The sequence below is a fragment of the Choloepus didactylus genome, chromosome 14 (genome assembly GCF_015220235.1).
Source record: "Choloepus didactylus isolate mChoDid1 chromosome 14, mChoDid1.pri, whole genome shotgun sequence".
NCBI lineage: Eukaryota > Metazoa > Chordata > Mammalia > Pilosa > Megalonychidae > Choloepus > Choloepus didactylus.
Window position 1 is genome coordinate 1,926,814 of NC_051320.1, and position 20,865 is coordinate 1,947,678.

Sequence of the window (20,865 nt, forward strand, 5' to 3'; positions counted from 1 at the left end):
TTCTTTGAGGTGAGTTGACTCTAATCTCCATGATTATCAGATTAGCCGCAGTGACAATTCTTGACTCCTGCTTTCCATTTAAATTATGGAAATGACAAGTACCACTGCCAGACTCAGCACAGTATAACATAAATGTTAATAATCTCAATTCCTAACAATGTTTTCTGGAGTAACTTGGTATTTTAAGACCATTATTACCCTTGAAAAAAACAAGAAATATGTGTCTATTTTTATGATTTCCCTATTGATACTGGAAACCTAAACAGGAAAATTCTGAAGGGGAAAAGTGCAAACACTGTTTGAAAGCTTTACCTAGAATGTGGTCTGATTAAAGATGGTGATGGTCAGCTCTGGTTATTTATGCTGAGTAAGGGTTTGTTTCAGTTACTAATAGTTTTCAATAAGAGCTGCCGGTTATTCAGCAATGTGATGTTGGCATTATCATTGTCTCCTATTGATTACATAGTTTCATTTGTGTCATGGATATCTGTGTCTCATTTTACCAATTCCATACAAGAGACAGGGATTGCCAGACTTGAAATTCCCCATTGAGAAGATCCCTTAACAAGGACTTGGGTATACGATAATCAATTTGTAGGTGATATCAAGAAGAAAAAAATGAGGATTTGGGGAATGTGAAGCATGGAAATAATGAAAGCTCACAGAGTGTGCAACAAACAGCAAGTTACTTGGTAAACAAGGGAGTCTCAATCTCTTGAAATACTTTGACATGTAATCTTGGGTTTGTCTCAAGGTAGATCAGAGAAGTTACAGCTTGGACAAAACTTCAGGGCACATCAGAGATGGTCCAAAGTAATAGAGAGTGGGGAGACTGATATTTTTGCAGCAATGATATTTGAAATGGTAAATTAATGTCAAAGTCAAAATAAAATATTAAACATTTTGACTTAAGACAATATATTCATCAGAGCACAATAATAGAATGCCTTGGGCTGTACTTTTTTTGCATTAAATTTGCAGTTGTTTCCATATGAATAGTGAGGTTCAAGGCTTGGAAGCATCTCTGAATATATTTCTAATCAGGGCCAAAAAGAGTTTAAAATTAGCACAATTAAAGGGTCAGGGAGGATCAGTCCTTAGATGACTTATGTCAGTTGTGTGTATTCTGCTTTAAACATTGGTTAACTTGCCATGCCTTAAACATCCCATAGCTCTAGGCTTGGGTATTCTCCTGCCCTTTACATAAAATACCTAAATGCATTGAAGGAAGTGTCATCCTGATCGGTAAACCATGTATATATTTACCATATCAAAAAGAAAGTGGGAAACTATGTTTGAGAACGGGAAAAGAATGAAATCATCCTATCTCTCTCTACAAGCCCTTGTTATATGACACAGATACAATGTAAACTGTATCTCTCAGCCCATAAGATTTTGTCCATGTATTTGTGAATCTGAAATAATGGGATATAATTATATTGAAGAAGGACAGCTAAAAATTATCTTCAAAGATCATCCCAAGCTGCATAATAATGATTTGACATTCATCCACAAATATATCATTCACTGAAATCCCTGTATGGTGGACTTAGTGTTCCATTATTGAGATAACTCACTGTACTTATCCCAATTAGGATGGAACATTTAGAAAGGCTCATGGCTTTATTAACTGTGTTGGATGAGAGGAGTATGGGTGTTTGTACTTTCTGATTTATAATTTTAAAATAACATTATAAAGCAAAGCTCAGTTGATGCAAACTCATCCAAAGACTCCCAGTCCTGATGTATTTTTAGAGTCATTCAAGGATCTTCCTTCCTTTCTTACTTTTCTCCCCTTTTTTGTTCCCTCTGTCCTTTAAGTAGGAGCATGATGGATTTAATCTGACCAGCCTAGTAATCTCAGTTCAGACCATATAAAATATCTAGAATAGGAAATTCATAGAGACAGAATGTAAATCAAAGGTGACCTATTAAGTTGATATTTAAGATATATTGATCTTTTCTCAGGATATTTGCATCTATATATATGAAATAGTGGGCCATAAATATTGTTTATACCTTTTCATAAAAACAAGGTTTTGCTGATCTTCTTGGTTGAGTTGCAGAGTAGTCTTTGTTTCATGTAATCCAGAAGAGCTTGTGAAAAGACAGATGATCCCTTCCTTGAAAGTTCAGAAACACTTGCCTTAGAACCAAAATAAAGGGAAAAGAGTTGGTAAAGTAAAAGTAGAGAAAATGTAATCCTCAAATTAAAAATCTGTTAATTAAAAATGTTTGGTGTACACTTGAGGAAGATTAAACAAAGAAATAAGAATAGCATTCAAAATTAAAATGTAGCAAAATATTGCATTCCTTTCAATGTCTTGCCTGTGTACTTTTAACAAGTAAAATTTGTGTACTTTGCAATAGGCATACAATATCTCCTTCCCCTTATTGCTTATTACTTTCTTTAACTACGATACTTCCTACAGTCTAAAACAGACTCCCTGTTTTAGAGGTTTGATTCATTCATTGGTTAAGCATACTTTAGTGGTGTACTTGATAATCTTAGATGATATATTAAGAATGTATTAAGAAGTGCATTTTAAGAATTTCATATGTCTTATATTATAAAATTATAACTAGAAAAGTAAACCCTTCTTTTCAGAGATATTATTGCTTAGTCAAAGCTAATGAGGGAATGCCTAATAATGGTTTTTCTCAAGGTGCACAAAATATAGATGCAAGACTTATTTGGTATTCATACAGTTAACATCAGGAATGTTGCACACAAGTCCTGAAGTTTGGAAATATAATTTTAAAGTGAATTAAGTGCACTAGAATCAGCACATTGGTGTATCCTGAAAATGAACTAAATTCTTACCTACCATTATAGAAAAGCAATGCACATTGTTTAAAACTCATAAAGATAATGGAAAGATAATACAGTTTATAATATCAAATGCATAATGGAATGAGAATGCTTCTTAAATGTGAAGTTAAGAAGAAAGGAAGTAAATCAGTCTGCTAAATGAATTAGTAAATGTTTTTCTATGGATATGCAGACTGAAGTGTTGGGAAAAGGATCAAAGGGCAAATATTTTTTATTGTAATTTCTTCTAAATATGTGGTATGTTTTAACAAATAATATGCATTTTTAAAATGTAAAAAATTCAAAACAATATCAGGATTTCCACAATAGGCCAGAATTACCAAATGTGCTATTGCTGACAGAATCATGAAGGAGTATGGATCTGTGGATGGAGACCAACATTTGACATGAAATGAAATTGTGACTATATATCTTCCACTATGGTAGCTTCTAAATGAGGTGCTATTTTTGATAATAGATGGAGGTCTTACTTTAAACTACATCATCAAAAATTTTAATGGCTTTATCTGACACATAATGGCTTTGTATACTAAAATTTTACCAGGTGACACCTCCTGAAATCCAATGACTCTTCTGATGGTTCTTCCCACAGTAAGTTTCCCTAATGACCTAGATGGACAGGCAAAATCGAACTGTGCAGAATGAATTCACTCTGACTGGGATCACAGACCACCCTGAGCTGCAGGCTCCATTCTTGGGGCTGTTCCTCATCATCTACTTGATCTCAGTGGTGGGCAACTTGGGCATGATCATCCTCACCAAGATGGACTCCAGGCTACAAACACCCATGTACTTTTTCCTCAGACACTTGGCTTTTATTGATCTCGGTTACTCGACAGATGTGGGACCCAAAATGTTGGTAAATTTGATAGTGAAACAAAATACAATCTCCTATATTTGTTGTGCTACACAATTAGCTTTCTTCATCATGTTCTTCATTAGTGAACTTTTTATTCTTTCAGCAATGGCCTATGACCGCTGTGTGGCCATCTGTAACCCTCTGCTCTACACTGTTGTGATGTCCCAAAAAGTATGCTGGGTGCTGGTGGCAATCCCCTACCTCTACAGTGCCTCTCTGTCTCTGCTAACCACCATAAAGATTTTTATTTCACCCTTCTGTAGCTATAACATTAGTCATTTCTACTGTGGCAGTCTTCCCCTGTTATCTTTGCTGTGCTCAAGCACCAGTGACATTGAGTGGATAATACTGATCTTTTCAGCTTTTAATCTGGTGTCTTCTCTTCTTAGCATCCTCTTGTCTTACACGCTGATCCTCATGGCCATCCTCAGGATGAACTCTGCAGAGGGCAGGCAAAAGGCCTTTTCCACATGTGGATCTCACCTGACAGTGGTAGTTGTGTTATATGGGACTTTATTTTTTATGTATGTGCAGCCCAAGTCCAGTCACTCCTCTGATACTGATAAAATGGCCTCTGTATTTTATACCATGGTAATACCCATGCTGAATCCCATGATCTATAGCTTGAGAAACAAAGAGGTAAAAGCTGCCCTACACAGGATCTGGAAATACCTGTGAAAACTTCTTATCTAAGTTCAATGGAGAATGTATATATACAATAAATTAGGTCATTACAATGGTTTTCTATCTGTGATAAGTTTTAGAATGCACTAATATGTGAGAAAACAGAAAAAGTCAGCTATAAAGCTGTGTTAATTCAGGAAAGATCTATAAAGGATTCTCCTGTCCAATGGTTTAGACTCCCATGGATTGCAGAGACCAAGAATGTTCTTGAGAATTTTGTATCAGCAGAAACATTGTCAAACTGGATTGAAAGGGACAGAAATAGGATTAAATAAAGGAAGAATTAGTCAAAGAACAGAATCATAGATACAGATACTGGCCTAGAGGGATCTCCTAGGTCCAAGAGTGCAGGCAGGCCTGCCTTTGCATACTGAGAGGGTGGCATATTCTCTCCAGTGTTCAGAGAGGACATGGCCACCACCCAGGTATTTGGAGAGAATGGGGCTGTCATCCTGATAGTCAGAGATAGTTGGGATGTTACTCCAGCAGCTCAGGAGGTCAAATCATCAAAACCCAGATTACCTGCAAGACTTGAAATCCAATGGTAGTTGTTCTGCTTTGTTTTGGATTTGGTTGAAACCCTGTGACCACCCACAGCCTTTTTGTCCTTCCAATTTCTCTCACTGGTATGGGAATGCCTATACTATGCTCTGTCATGGCATTTTATTTTGGAAGCAGATAAGCTGTTTTTTGGTTTCACAGTTCTGCCTATGGGGTTAAATTTCAAATCAAGATAGACCATATCCAAAGTGGATTTAGATGAGATTTTTTACATACAGCTGTTACTGAAATGGCTCAAGTCTTTTGGGATATTTAGATGGGATGAACAAATTTTGCCATGGGAAAGACATGGCTTTTTGCTCCAGATGGTAGCATGTTATGGATTGAATTATGTCCTCCAAAAAGGTAAGTTCAAGTGCTACCCCTGATACAGTGAATGTGACCTTATTTGGAAACAGGGTTTTTGAACATGTGATTAGTTTAAATGAGGCCTACTAGATTACATGAATTCTTATCTAATATGACTGGTTTCTATATAAGTGGAGGAAATTTGGACACAATAAGAGAGGAACAGGGATGGCTATATGATGTAGGCAGAGATAGAACTATACCACAAATCAAGGAACCTCATGGAATGCCACACACTGCCAGAAATCTGTACATTTCAGAGGAAACATGGTCCTATCAAGAACTTCATTCAGACTTCTAGCCTCTAAAATTGCTAGACAATAAATGTATTTCATTTGCACAAACAAAACTATGGTACTTTTTCACTATAGCCCTGGCAAACTAAGGCATTCTTAAATGGATTTTATACCACAGTTGAAGAAAGAGAAGGAGAAGGAAGGAGAAGGAGAAGAGGGATGGATCTCACGGGCATAATAGTAAGTGCAGAAAACCACACCCCCTATAAAAAAAAAAACTTACACTGGCATATATTATACTAAGACATATTGAGCTGGACTCATAAGATTCAGGCAGTTTTAAAAGTTATACATTTAAAACAATATGTGATACAGCTAAATGAGTACTGCATACATACAATAATTCAAGGTTGATTTCATATATGAAAATCAATCTATATAATTAAAATCATTATAATTTAAAAGAAAAACTAAAAGGGGCATATTATAAAACTCATCAATTTATATAAACTTTCTAGCAGAACAGAATAGAAACAAACATCAATCTAATAAATGATATCTATAAAATTCTTACATTAAACATCTAATGTAATAGTGAAATGTTAAACTCTTCCCCACTGCTATTAGCCTCAAGGGGAAGGCTGAATAGGCTTGAAAGGAAATACTCAGCACACAGCTGATCTGTAAAAACTGAGGGAGGTGTATTTTGTTGCTGTTGTTCATTCAGTTCCTGAAATTCAAGGGACCACTTTCGTAACACTCACTGAATACAACTGAAAGAAATAAACTTAAGTGATTACATACATTAAGTAATACAGCCTTTGTGCAAATAGGTTAGAAAAATCACTAAACGAATATAGTAATACCCCCTTTAATAATTAAAAAATAAGACAAACTTTTAGAAGAGAGAAAATCTGAATTCCAGAGCTAACACATTAATATTCAAATGTTCAACTTTCAAATAAAACACAAAACATTCAAAGACACAAGAAAAGTTTGTCCATCTCAAAGGAAGAAATAAAGTGACAGAAAACATCCCTGATGAATCTCAGACATTTTACCTTCTAGACAGACTTTAAAAAGAGGTTCTTCAATATGCTCAAACAACTAGAGAAAACATGGGCAAAGAACAATAGGAATTAAGAAAATAATATATATGATTAAAATCAGAATTTCAATAGAGGTATAAATTATAAGAAGGAACAAAACAGAAATTCTGGAGCTGAAAAGTACAATAAAAGAAATAAAAATGTAGAGATTACTACTGACCTTACAGAAATAATTTTAAAAATGATTATACTAGAATACTGTATATATTTGTTGTATGCCAACAAATTAGGTAATCTAGATGAAATGCTCAAATTCCTAGAAATGCACAATCTACCTACTCTGACTCAAAAAGTAGTAGAAGCTCTCAACACATCAATATCAAGGGATAGAATCAATAATTCAAAAACCTCCCAAAAAAAGAGTGCCAATATCTATGTGCTTCACTGATGAATCCTACCAAACATTCACAGAAGAATTAACACCAGTCCTGTCAAACTCTTCAACAGCAGCAACCAAAACTGAAAGGAAGAGCACTTACTAGCTCATTATATTGGTCTAGAATTACACTGGTATCAAAGCTAGGTAATGAAATCACAATATTCCTTATAAATACATAAATCATCAACATACAGTATATAATATATATTATGAAGTGAGAATTATTCCAGAATGCAAGGGTGGTTCAATACAAGAAAATCTATCAGTATAATGCACCATATTAAGACAACAAAAGAAACACACACACACACACACACACACACACACACACACACACACACCTGGTTTTCTCAATTGACACAGGAATTTGACAAAACTCAGCACCCCTTAATGAAAACAGTTCACTCAAAACTAGGAATAAGAGGGAACTTCCTAAACATGTTAAAGAGAATATATGAAAATTCACAACTAATCATACTCAATGGTGAATGATTGGAATCGTTCCTCTCAAGTCAGAAACCAGATAAGGATGACCACTTTCAACACTGCTATATGGCACTATACTTGAAGTTTTAGCCAGAGCAATTAGACAAGAAAGAGAACTAAAAGACATCCAAACTAGAAAGGAAGAAGTAAAACTATCTCTATTTGCACATGACATATTACTCTATATAGAGAATCCCCCAAAACTCCACAACAAAGATTCCAGAGCTGTTAAATGAATTCAGAGAAGATTTGGGTACAAGAACAACAATAAAAAATCAGTAGTGTTTCTATATATAAACAATTAACAATCTGAAAAAAAATCAAGAATAAAATTCCATTTATAATATTATATAAAAGAACAAGCTAGGAGTAACTTTATCAAGAATGTGAATGGCATGCACACTTAGAACTACAAAATGTAGCTTAAAAAAATAAAGAAGGTCTAAATAAATGGAAAAACATCCATATTCATAGATTGAAACACTTAATATTGTTAAGAAGATGTGGTGGGTTGAATTATGTACCTCAATATAGATCTATATATGTTCTTAAACGTAATCCACATTTCTGTGGGTGTGAAACCATTGTAAATAGGAACTCTTGAAGATTTCATTTTTAATTAAGTTGTGGCCTAATTGAAAGAGGGTGCATCTTAATCTGGATTACTGGAGGCTTTATAAAGGGAAAATTATAGTGAAGAGCCTGAAGCAGGAAGTCAGCAGGAACTCAGAAGAGAAAGGGAAAGGCAAAGTCATGCAATGGGAAAGCCAAGAATCCCCAAAGATTGTCAGTAAACAAGCACCAGTATGCCACCGACCCTGAGAGGAAGCAAACCTCATTTCTAAAACCGTGGGGCCATTAATTCCAATTATTTAAGTCAACCCCATTGTGTGACATTTGACATAGCAACCTGGCACACTAAGATGGATGGCAATACTATTCAAATTGATCCCATAACTTAATGCAGGTCCCTCTTAAAATTACAGCATCTTTTCAGCATAAATGGAAAAGTCAATCTTCTAATATATATGGAAATGCTGTTTGCCATGAATACCCAAACAATCTTGAAACAGAAGAACAATGTTGGAAGACTCATACTTCCTGATTTCAAAACTCACTACAAAGCTATAGAAATCAAAACAGTATGTGACAGATATAATGATAGACATTCAGTTCAAAGGAATAAAATTGAGAGTCCAGAAATAGACATACACATCTATTTTAAGTGTTTTCAACAATGGGGCCAAGCCCACTCAATGGGGAAAGAATAACCTCTTTAGCAAATGATGCTGTGAAAACTGGGTATACATTTGGAGAAAAAAATGAAAATGGGTCATTACTTTATGCCATAAAGAAAAAAATACATCAAAATTATGGGAGAAAAATGAAATTTGATCATTATCTCATGCCATAAAGAAAAAAATATATATCAAATATGTGGGAGCCACACTATCAGATATGATTAATAAAACTATAGTAATTAATATATCCATGACATTTTCAAAAGGATACACTGACTGACCTGTAAAACAGAAGAGTGTCCAAAAAAGAGAGCCACACTTACACAGTCACCTGATTTATAATAAAGGCATCACTGTTTCCCAAACAATAAAAGAACATTTCAATAGTGTTAGGTAATTTTTAAATCTATTTTGAAAAAAAAGAAGAATCAGGTCATTTCCTCACAACATATACACAATTATTTCCAAGTGTATTAAAGATCTAAATGTGAAACTCAAATGATAAATATTTTAGAGAAAACTACAGGTAAATATAATTGTGCTATTAGAACATTTATAGTTTTTAAAACAGAACACACAAACTACTATTCATATAATAATATAAAAGATTAATTGGACTGTTTTAAGAAGTTCTAGTCACCAAAATAAATAGTACTTCTATGCAACACACATAATTAGGTGTTTAGATTTAACAAAAGACTCCTATCCATATATAAAACAGAATTCTTACAAGTCAATAAATAATAAACATGGAACACAATGTAAAGGTGGGAAAAAGAGCACTTTCCAAAAGGAAATATCTCAGTGGCTGTTAGGTATATGAAAGGCCCTCAATTTCTTTTGGCATCAGCGTAATACAAATGAAAACTACAGTGATACCCATACACATCATTGAGAAAGACTAAAAAAGTGATGGAAAATATTAAATGATGACAAGGATAGTGAACACCCGTTACTACCATGCACTGCTTATGTGAGTGTACATTGGTATAATAACTTTGGAAAATTGTTTCGCAGTGTTTACTAATGCAGAATACGTATGCGCTATGACCCAGAAAATCCAGGCCTATGACTCAGCAAATCCAGGCCAAGGAAGTATATGGATACATTTTTATGTTCATCAGAATATAATATATATTTATAGAATATAAATAGCAGTACTAGTCATAAAAACACAAAGCAAAAACAATCCTCATATTGAGCAATAGAATGATAATTAATCTGTGGTACACTCATAAATGAAATTGTATACAAAAATCAGAGTTAAGTGAAAGAGCAGTAGCAAAAAATACAATACATAAATTATACTTACTCTGTAAAGAGGACAAAATAAGAAACCAACATATGCTGATAGAAGTCAGAATGGTGGAAACACATTTTTTTGGGAGTTGGGCATCACAGTCAAAGGAAGAATATGGGATTCCTCTGGGGTCTTGATAATGTTTACTGTTGTAACTACTATTGTTTCAATTCTGGTTACAGAGATGTACCAAATTTGAAAACACTTATTTATGCTATGTGCATTTATTTATATGTATATTATATTTCAATAAATTAAAAATACAACAGATAAGGGGAAAATGGCTACACAAAATACATTATCTTTTCCTCATAGTTTTTAAAACAATGTACAAGGCAGTGTTTAAACACTTCTCCAGTGTTTCGTCAGCCATAAAGCCATGAATATACCACTTTAATAAAAGGACATTATTAGGGGTTACAAGACTGATTACAACAGCTGTCTTACAGGTGCAATATTTTGATTCCAAATCTCTAGTTGGCAGCAGAGGAGACAATCAAGGGAATTGTGGAAAATTATAAAAAATAAAGTCCTTTTATGAAATATAAAGATGTCATTTGTAATGAGTAGAATCCCATTCCATTGATTTGCTTTGAAGATTTCAGATGATTTGGACAAAATTAATAAAATGCATGCCTTCTCTGGAGGGAGAGTCTCAAATGAGGAAAGAAACCCATAAATTTTTATTGGGTTGTGTTAGGAGCACACAGATAGCACAGATGTATTTCTCATTAAAGGTAAGTCCCCCCCCTCCAGTTATGGGACTGTGGTGTTCTGAAGCAGTATGTACCCCAGAAAAACATGCTCTTACATCAAATCCATTCCTGTGGCTGTGAACCATTTTAATGAGGTAACTTCAGCTGGAAAGCTATAGCTCCCCTCAATCAGGATGGGTATAAATTCTGTAACTGGAGTCCTTTGTAAGTGTAATGAAATTCAGACAGAGAGAGCAGGAAAGCCACAGGAAACAAGAAGCTGAACCACTAAATGAAGACAGAGAACAGGAGGTGCCACCATGTGCCTTACCATGTCAGAGGAGCCAAGGATGGCCAGCACCAGAACACTGGTCTTTGGGAAGAAAGTATTGACTTAATGATGCCATGATTTGGACTTTTTCCCAGCCTCAAACCATGAGCTAATAAATTCCTATGTTTAACCCAACCATTTCAAGGTACTTGAGAAGCCTAGGAATCTAAAACAGGGATTATCCCTCAGATTTCCAGTGACCATTTCTAGCCCCCATCAGTCTTTCATTTAACTCTGTAGTCTCTAATAATTGATCTAAGTGACTTAGCCACATGCCTTAAAAACTGCTTTCACAACTGGAGTTTCTGGGCTCTTGTGGTATTTCAACAACTTTTATTGTGGTTTTTGAGAAAAGATTAATATTTACATCCAAGCCTTCACTAGTTAATTGATACTTTTTGGACAGTACAAACATGCAACTTCTGAGGAGGGGAAATTCCACACCCACATTCCTGAGATTTTCATGATGATTTTCTTTCATTTGGACCCAGAAACAAGATGTCAAGTGTGATATTGTCATTTGTAGTTAATCAGATTTGTAGGCAGAATTAACCTCAAGATTTCCACAGTGCTTTCCATTTGCCTTTAAATTAAAAGACACATATTATAAATACTTTCTATTATCCTTGCATTTACTTGGTTTTGAATATGCCCTGTGTATTTCACATATTTTCCAGATTTACTAATTATAATTCAAATGATCAATACCTTTTGTGATGCACAACTTTTAGTTGGATGAAGACAAATGAAAATATTAAAGTGTCTGTTTCAATATAATGTGACTCAACCACACCATAATATCTAATGAGTACTAGAATTGCCCCTGGATGTTACCTCCAAAGCTTAGAGGAGTCTTTGAAATGTCACAAAATTATCATTTGAATGAATAACATGCATCTAAAGGAGATCAGAACTAAGATAAAAACCTGTACAACTGCAGATTTAAGCAAAGAACTGCCCTTGCAAAATTATGGAGCAGGAATATGTACTTGGCTTAAAATAGTAGTATCATCCAATACCAATTTATTTAGTGGTTCCAGGTGCTCTTTCTGTAAATTTCTTTGATTTTTAAATAACTGTATTGAAATGCATTTTTTCTTGATCTCTCATAGTAGAAATATTATACATATTTATATATGGTCATTTATTTTAGTGCTGAACGTTGTATTGGGGTTAGGGGACTGGCTCTGGGGAATGATTTGGCTTCTCTTATTTCCTCTTATGTCCTGGTTTTATAGTGACATGATAGTGAGAAGCTATGTTTGTTATGTATTGAAATGTGAGCCCCAAAAATGTGTTTTGGGTCTCCAACCATTATTGTAGAACCATTTCTCCCTTTAAATCTATCAAGTTTTGCCTCATGTACTTTGATTTCTGTTATTAAGTGTGTATATGCTTATAATACTTATATCTTATTCATGGATTGATGAATAACTTTTTTCCTCACTTCTTCCATTACTCATTTATTTGTATTTAATTGATTTTTCTAGTATCATTTTAATTTCTTTCTAATTGCTTTTCTGGATATGTTTTAGTAATTTTTTTTTTTTTACCCTGGAGAGTGAAAATACTATTTTTAAATTTATAAATTTAAATAATCACATTTGAATTAATACCAACTTAGCATAAATAGTATATTAATATCTGATTTTATACAGATTTGCTTCCCCTTATTTCACAATTATGCCTTTATACAGCATGGGCCCATTAATGTAGATTTAAAATGACCATCTTGTGTGTTTGCCTTGTAAATCTTGTGTGTGTGTGTGTGTGTGTGTGTGTGTGTGTAGTGTATTTGCCTTTAAGTATTTTGATAAATGTTAGTCAGGTGGACTTGATAGCCCTTAGAAATACATATATACACACAAGAGCTACATACCAAAAATAAACTAATATTGGCTTTTTTATCTATCTATGTAGTTACATTTAGAGTACATAGTATATCATTTATAATCTTTTTGATTTTTACCTACTTGGAGTTCATTGATCTTAGATGTACAGCTTCATGTCTTTCATCATACTCATTTTCAACCAGTATCTCTTCAAATATTCATTCTATCCCTATCTCCCCTTCCTCTCCTTGGACATTCATTAAGCTTATGTTGGTAAGTTTGATGATGTCCCACAATTCTCTTAGGCTCTGTTTATTTTTCTTCCTTTTCTTTCTGATCCTCAGAGTGGATAGTTTCCTATGACCTATCTTCAAGTTCAGTGATTCTTTCTTTTCCCTATCAAATATGCTGTTGAACTGGACTAGTGAATGTTTTGTTTCATTCATAGTAGTTTTTATTTCTAAGTTTTCCATTCAGTTCTTTTTTATAATGTCTGTTTCTTTAATGATATTCTATTTGGTAAGACATATTTCTCCTGGTTTCCTTAGTGCATTTTCCATGGTTTCCTTTAATCCTTTGAACATATATAAGATGATTGCTATTAGTCTTTGTCTAGTAATTCCAGTATTTGTGCTTTCTCAAGAATACTTTCTCTTTATTTTTTTTTTTAATGTGAATGGGTCATTTTTTCTTGTTTATTTTCAAGTCTCATAAATTTTTCTTGAAAACTGGTATGTGTGTATTTGAATATTATATGTGATAACTCTTGAAATCAAATTCTTTCTCCTTATGGCTGTGTGTTTTAGTTGTTTGTTCAGTGACTTTTTAAAACTACTTCTCAAAGACTAACTTATTTTAAACGTTTGTTTCTTCAACTTCATTCCTATTAGTTTAAGTGGTCAACTAATGATTTGATAGAGATTTCCTTAAATGAATACAAAAGAAAATTACTGATATTTGCAGATTGACTATGGGTTTAGGCACTCTTTCAACATTTAGCCAGGTCATCTACAACTCTGCCCCAGCCTTCACTTATTGCTTTTATGGAATCTAAAGTGTAGTCAGAGATGAAAGCTTAGGATCTTCTCAGGTATTTTCTATGCATACACTCGGTTCTGTGCATACATATGCTTTCTAGGTTCCTTAATGTATGCAAAATTTTTCAAATCACTGATACCCCAAGTATCTCCATCCCCAGGATTTCCTCTGCTGCTTGCCCTGTCTGTTATCTCTTTCCCCAGGCACTTCAGCTAGTATATTTGCCTTTAAGTATTTTGATAAATGTTAGGTGGACTTGATAGCCCTTAGAAAGCTCTGAGATGGGTGAAACAAATGTAAGCCTCTGAACCAATTCCTCAGGGATTTACCAGACAGATCAAAACAAACTACCACAGTTGTTATAGATATAGGATGTATGATTCCCCTGGAACCATCAAGAAGCCCCAGAATGTAGAACAACATCACTTAGGGTGGGTTGGAGCTGGTGAATGGGGGGTGGAAGGTGTTTTAGTTCATTAAAACTGACTAAATGCAATACCAGAAATGAGTTGGCTTTTAAAAAGGAGATTTATTGATCTATATGTCTATAATTCAGAAGCTGTGAAAATTTCCAAATCAAGGCATAAACAGGGAGATACCTTCTTCCTGAAGAAAGGCTGCTGGCAATGTGGGGCACCTCTGTCACATGGTTAGGCACATGGGACACCTGATGGTCTGTCCCTTCTCCTCAGGTTTCATTGCTTCCAGCTTCTGGCTTCAATGGCTTCCTCTCCTAACCTCTGTGTGTTTCTCTCTTGAAGCTTCTGTCTCTCTTAGCTTCTGTGTATCCTTCTCTAAGCTCTGGCTTTTCTCTCTCAGCTTCTCTCTCTCTTGTCTTTTCTGTGTCTTCTCTCTGTCTTTTGTTCTCTTATAAAGGACTCCAGTAAGAGGATTAAGACTCACCTGGAATGAGGTGGGTCACATCTCAAGTTAAGATCCTACTCACCAAAATATCCTACTTACAATGGGTTCACATCCATGGGAATGAATTAGCTTTAAGAACAGGTTTTTCTGGGGAACATCAGAGTAGGCATTGAAATGCCCTAGCATTCTCTAACCATTATTTAAAACTTTCTGTCTTTTTAAAACATTTCCATAGACACTGGATATCTTTATTAGATTATTTAGTTCCCAAATTCTTTATTCTTCATGACAATTTTTGACAGTCTAATCATTTCATTAGTCAATGAATGTGGTTTTAAAGATCCCTACTCTGACATTTTTATTGAAATCTATCTGTGAAAGGAATTTATAAATTAATAATATCTATGTTTCACAACATTGTCAATTGCATTGTGATTCAGTCATCAACTCAACTGTATTACAAGGAGTAATGTCTTTATTTGATGGAATATAAATAAAGATAGAAAGATAGTATTTGAATCTATGAACAAATAGATTTTGGAAAATAATCTCACAGGCAAGTTATTGACCATATCTGTGAAACAAATATCTTTTGTCTGGACCATACAGATCAAAACAAAACAAGAACTGGAAGTTTAAAGATTGCAAACGGGACATGTACTTTTGTTTCTTTTAGTTAACACTACTTCCCTATACTAGACTACCTGATAAATTCCATGGTATCTATCTAGCCCCAGAGGGATCTATGGTTTTGATCATTGCTCTTTTATTATGCTGTGACCTTTAATATTGGAGATTCACATTAGGATTTTAGGTAAAAATGCCAATTATCATGTTTTTAATAGTTACATATATACCTTAATTCATAATAGAATAAATATTGTTGCACTATAAATCCTTGGTTTTGTAGATAAGTCAAAAATTAAGAACTTTTGTCAATCCACTTGTCTCAGACTATATTGGTGGTTGCAATATGTAAGTGGTATCCAGCTATGAGAATATCATCAAAGGACTGGCTTGGTGTCTAATGTTGAATAAATGAAGATTTAAAGGAAATTAAATTAGTTATATGACTATTTAGGGTTGATTGAAGGAGATGATATATGTTTGCTAAATTCATATCTGACATAGCAGATATTCAAAGTGTAATATCTAAACTGATAAATAAATAAATATTGAAGAAATGCTTTAGCAACAATGATGCAACCATGAGGAAAAGTAAAACAAGAAACAGTTAATATGATCTTTTCCCATTCTCATTTGCTTCATGAACATGCAATCTGGGAAAAGGGAATGGGGATGCTGAGAGGTAGAACTGGGGGCAGTTTATTTTCATTATATTGTATTTCTACACTTAATTGTTAAATCCATTGTATGTTTTCTTTTATTAAAAAAGTTTTTACAAAGGCTGCTGCAATTTCCTCTGTAGTTCTACTTTATCCCCCAATGTTCAGCCTTTTCCACTCCTAATTGGGAGATGCAAAAGAAAGATTCTTTGTACCCATACAAAATTACCTTAAAAAAGAAAAGAATATAAGGTAATCTGTCACAGTTTTCTTATGTTGCTGCTCAACCACTTTTAAGGACATTACTTATTTTAACCTATTTCATCTGGATTTATAATGGATTTCATGTGGCTACTTTATGAAATAGGACTTTCTACATTTTTCCACAGGTTTTTTAAAATTTATTGTGAATAGTTTTAAGCACATAAGAAAATAGGAAGAACAATGCAATTGTAGTCCATTTACCACTAAGATCAATTCAACAGGTATTAAAATCCACTGTGTGTGTCTGACAGATTAAAATGCTAAAACATTTTAAAGTAATTAGCAAACATCATCAAACTTTGCTCTCTTAATATTTTAGCATTCATCTCATAAATCAAAACATTAGCTTAGTAAAACTTTATATAATTTTCATACCAGGAAGAAATAAACACAAAAGTTACTGCCAAAAGTATAAATGTCTAATTTGTTATCTCAATTAAAATGAACCAATTTGCCACAAGAGATGTATTTTGGAAATACTGCCATTCACTTATCTTTTTTCTTTCTTTCTTTCTTCCCTTTCTTCCTCCTATGCTTTTTTCCCTCCCTCCCTCCCTCCTTCCTTCCTTCTCTTTTTCTTTCTGTCTTTCCAGAATCCAATCAATACATCAATTTACACTTTCTTTAGATTTCCAAATAATAATTAACTTTGGGAAGTTTTAATGTTAAAATCTCTTCAAAGATATGGTTATCATTTTGTGACTAACAATATGTGGGGAAAATCATTGGCACAGAAAGAATACCATCTTCTAAGGAATTTTCCTCAAGTAACAGTAAAATTATTGCATGAAGATAACAATACATTAATCCTACTGATGATGCATACCACTCGATTTTTTTTTTGAAATAATTGCTCTGAGTACTGATGTCAATTTTACAAAATAATAGTGAACACTCAGCAATTGTTGCTATGGATTTATCTTATGCAGATTATATAAATACATGTTTTTCAGTCACATTTACCAAAAATTATTGATTCTTCTTACAATCATTTCCAACATAAGTTTCTAGTTGAGTGGTCTGGATGGACAAAAACCAATCTAAAAATTCTGAATGAATTTATTCTAGTGGGAATCACAGATTGTCCCGAGCTGCAGACCCCATTATTTGGGCTCTTCCTCCTTGTTTACATGACCTCAGTGGTGGTTAACCTGGGCTTGATCATCCTCACCATGATAAACTCTAGGCTACAAACACCCATGTACTATTTCCTCAGACATCTGGCATGCACTGTTCTTGGTTATTCAACAGCTGTTATTTAATTTTCTTGCAGATCAGCATGCAATCTCATTTAATTGTTGTGCTATCCAATTCACATTCTTAACTGTGTGTATCACTAGTGAAATTTTCATTTTATCAGCAATGGCCTATTACTGCCATGTGGTCATCTGTAACCATCTGCTCTACACAGTCATCATGTCACAAAGATATGTCACCAGCTGGTGTGATAATTTATCTCTGCAGTGTTTTTGTGTCTATACTAATCATCATAAAATTTTCTTATCATCATTATGTGGCTGTAATGACATCTGGCATTTCTACTCTGATACTCTGCACTTGATATCTTTGATCTGCTCAAACACACACGAAGTTAAATTGATAGTACTGATCTTTTCAGCTTTTAATTTGGTGTAATCTCTTCTGATAGTCCTCACATCCTACACACTGATTCTCATGGCCATCCTCAGGATGAACACTGCAGAGGGCAGGCACAAGACCTTCTCCACATGTGGCTCTCACCAGAGAGTGTTGGTTGTCCTGTGTGGAACTCTAGTCTTTATATTTATGCAGCCCAAATCTGGTCATTCCTTTGATAGTGATAAAATGGCCTCTGTATTTTATATCCTTGTGACACCCATGCTAAATTGTATGATCTACAATTTGAGGAGGAAGAGGTGAAAAAGAACCTAAAGAAAACATGGAAAATATGTACACATTTTCTATCTAAAATTCACTGTGGGATTTGGTAACAATAAATTACATTATAGGCAATGTATACTATGTCTGACATTGCTTTATCCTTGTACTCTTTGCTGTCATAGGGATGGTTAAGAATCTCTCAGTAAGGCTAAACTTGCATATAATTGTGCCTAAGAGTCTCCCCCTGAGTACCTCTTTGTTGCTCAGATGTGGCCCTCTCTCTCTCTAACTGAGCCATCTCGACAGGTGAACTCGCTGCCCTCCCCCCTACGTGGGACCTGACTCCCAGGGGTGTAAGTCTCCCTGGCAATGCAGAATATGACTCCCAGGGATGAATGTGGACCTGGCATCGTGGGACTGAGAGTATCTTCTTGACCAAAAGAGGGATGCAAAATGAGACGAAATAGTTTCAGTGGCTGAGAGATTTCAAATGGAGTCAAGAGGTCACTCTGGTGGACATTCTTATGCACTATATAGATAACACATCTTAGGTTTTAATGTATTGGAATAGCTAGAAGTAAATACCTGAAATTACCAAACTCCAACCCAGCAGTCTGGACTCCTGAAGATGATTATATAATAATGTAGTTTACAAGGGGTGACAGTGTGATTGTGAAGACCTTGTAGATCACACCCCCTTTAGTGTATGGATGAGTAGAAAACCGGGGATAAAAACTAAAGGACAAATGGGGTGGGATGGGGGTGATGATTTGGGTTTTCTTTTTTCACTTTTATTTTTTATTCTTGTTCTGGTTCTTTCCGATGTAAGGAAAATGTTCAGAGATAGATTGTGGTGATGAACGCATAACTATGTTATCATACTGTGGACAGTGGATTGTATACCATGGATGATTGTATGGTGTGTGAATGTATTTCAATAAAACTGAATTTAATTTTAAAAAAAAAGAATCTCTCAGTAAGGCATATAGAAATATAGAAATTACTTCCTTGCTTTCAAATCAAAATCTAACACTAAGAGATGACTAACTTCCGCTCATGCTTCAGGTGGGAATTTATATTTTGTTTCAAGTCCAGGTTAGGTTTCTTTCTTACTTTTCCCACATAGAGTCTGTTTTGTTTTCTCTTCCACTAAATAGCGGCCTTAATGTAACTAGGGACTCTGTATAGTACATTCACCATTTAAGCTAAAGTTCCTACCATAGTTAAAAAATGCAATAATTCCTGATAAAGATTATGAAAATAGATCCATTCACACATAGTTAAATGAAACAATCAAAATTCCAGTCTTTATGTGTCCTACATTCCCTTAGAAAGATGCTGAATATAGGCAAAATGAGAAATGGATTATACAGTATGATTAAACCTAATGATGTATATGAAAATGAAATACAACAAATAGTCAGAATGGGAGATAAATTTTAAATTATGGTAGCCAAGAGAGCCCTCTGAAAAAATAACATTTAAGCAAATATTTGAGAAATTGAATGATTGGGCCATGTGAATATTCATTGGGAGACATGATGGTTCAGGAGCTCATAAGTGATAATATCACTGTTATATTGAGGAGAAACAGAATCCAAGATGTTTTGAGCTGAGGACACCATGGGTAAACATAGGTGATGATGATAGATTTTAATACAGGACCTCACTGTGTAGTAGTTTACAGGCTGGTGTAAAATTTTCTATTAATTCTGATTGGAAAATGTAAACTTTAAAGGAGATTTATCTGAGGAGAGATATGATGTGTCCTCAGTTACAGAACTGTTGTGTAAATAATAGGTTACAGTGACAAAGATTGGAAAATGGAAAATTGTGAAGGGTTTTTATTGTACTCTTAGGAGTATATGGATACTAAGGCAATAATGGAAGCAGTCAGGTTATAGAATACCTGACTATAAATACTATTGACTTGCTTTAAAGAAAATGTCAATAGTATTTCTTCATATTAATATGGAATGTAAGAGTTTATTAAAACAGGTTAATAATTAGAAAATAATGGAAATACTAAATCCAGATATCATCACAAAATATGCTGAATCCTCATTCCCTTTTCCAATTTATCTGAAATACTAGGAACCCTATTTAACCTCCCACCTGAAAAAAGAATAAGAAAACTAAAACTAGATATTTGAAAAATCAATATTCACGCCATGATACTGACATCAGAAACTGAAAGAAAGTTTCCATGGTTTATGGGGAAAACAATGAGATGAACCATGTGACTGAAAAAACCTACTGCCTTAAGATATTTTCCAGACAATGCTGCAAATGGGGGATCATAGTTGAAGCCAAACAGAATCCCTGAGTTTGATTAGCCATTCCAGAAATGTATTGAATTTGTAGATATAGCAACAGAAACTATCAAAAATGAAACACAGGAAGAAGAATCAATACCACATAAAGAGCAATAAATGAGCTTTGCTGCAATTTCATGCAGCCACATGTATATGTAAATAAAGTTCTTAAATTAAAAGGCCCTAAATTATTTAAAGAAATAATAGCTGGTAGTTCTCCAAATGTGATTAACAAAACATAAGATTAACCAACTTCAGAAACATGAATTGTATAGAAAACCTACTTAAATGTATATCTTAATTAAATTGTCCAAAGACATTGGGAAAAAAAAAAGTAAAAACTT

At 34.1% G+C, this 20,865-nt stretch overlaps 1 protein-coding gene across 1 annotated transcript; it reads left to right on the top strand.

Annotated features, from left to right (window-relative positions):
- Nucleotides 1-3,446: 3,446 nt before the first annotated feature.
- On the top strand, nt 3,447-4,370 carry LOC119509193 (olfactory receptor 8K3-like). Its single transcript, XM_037803079.1, has one exon. It carries the CDS (start codon nt 3,447-3,449, stop codon nt 4,368-4,370), a length of 924 nt encoding a protein of 307 aa, XP_037659007.1.
- Nucleotides 4,371-20,865: the final 16,495 nt, after the last annotated feature.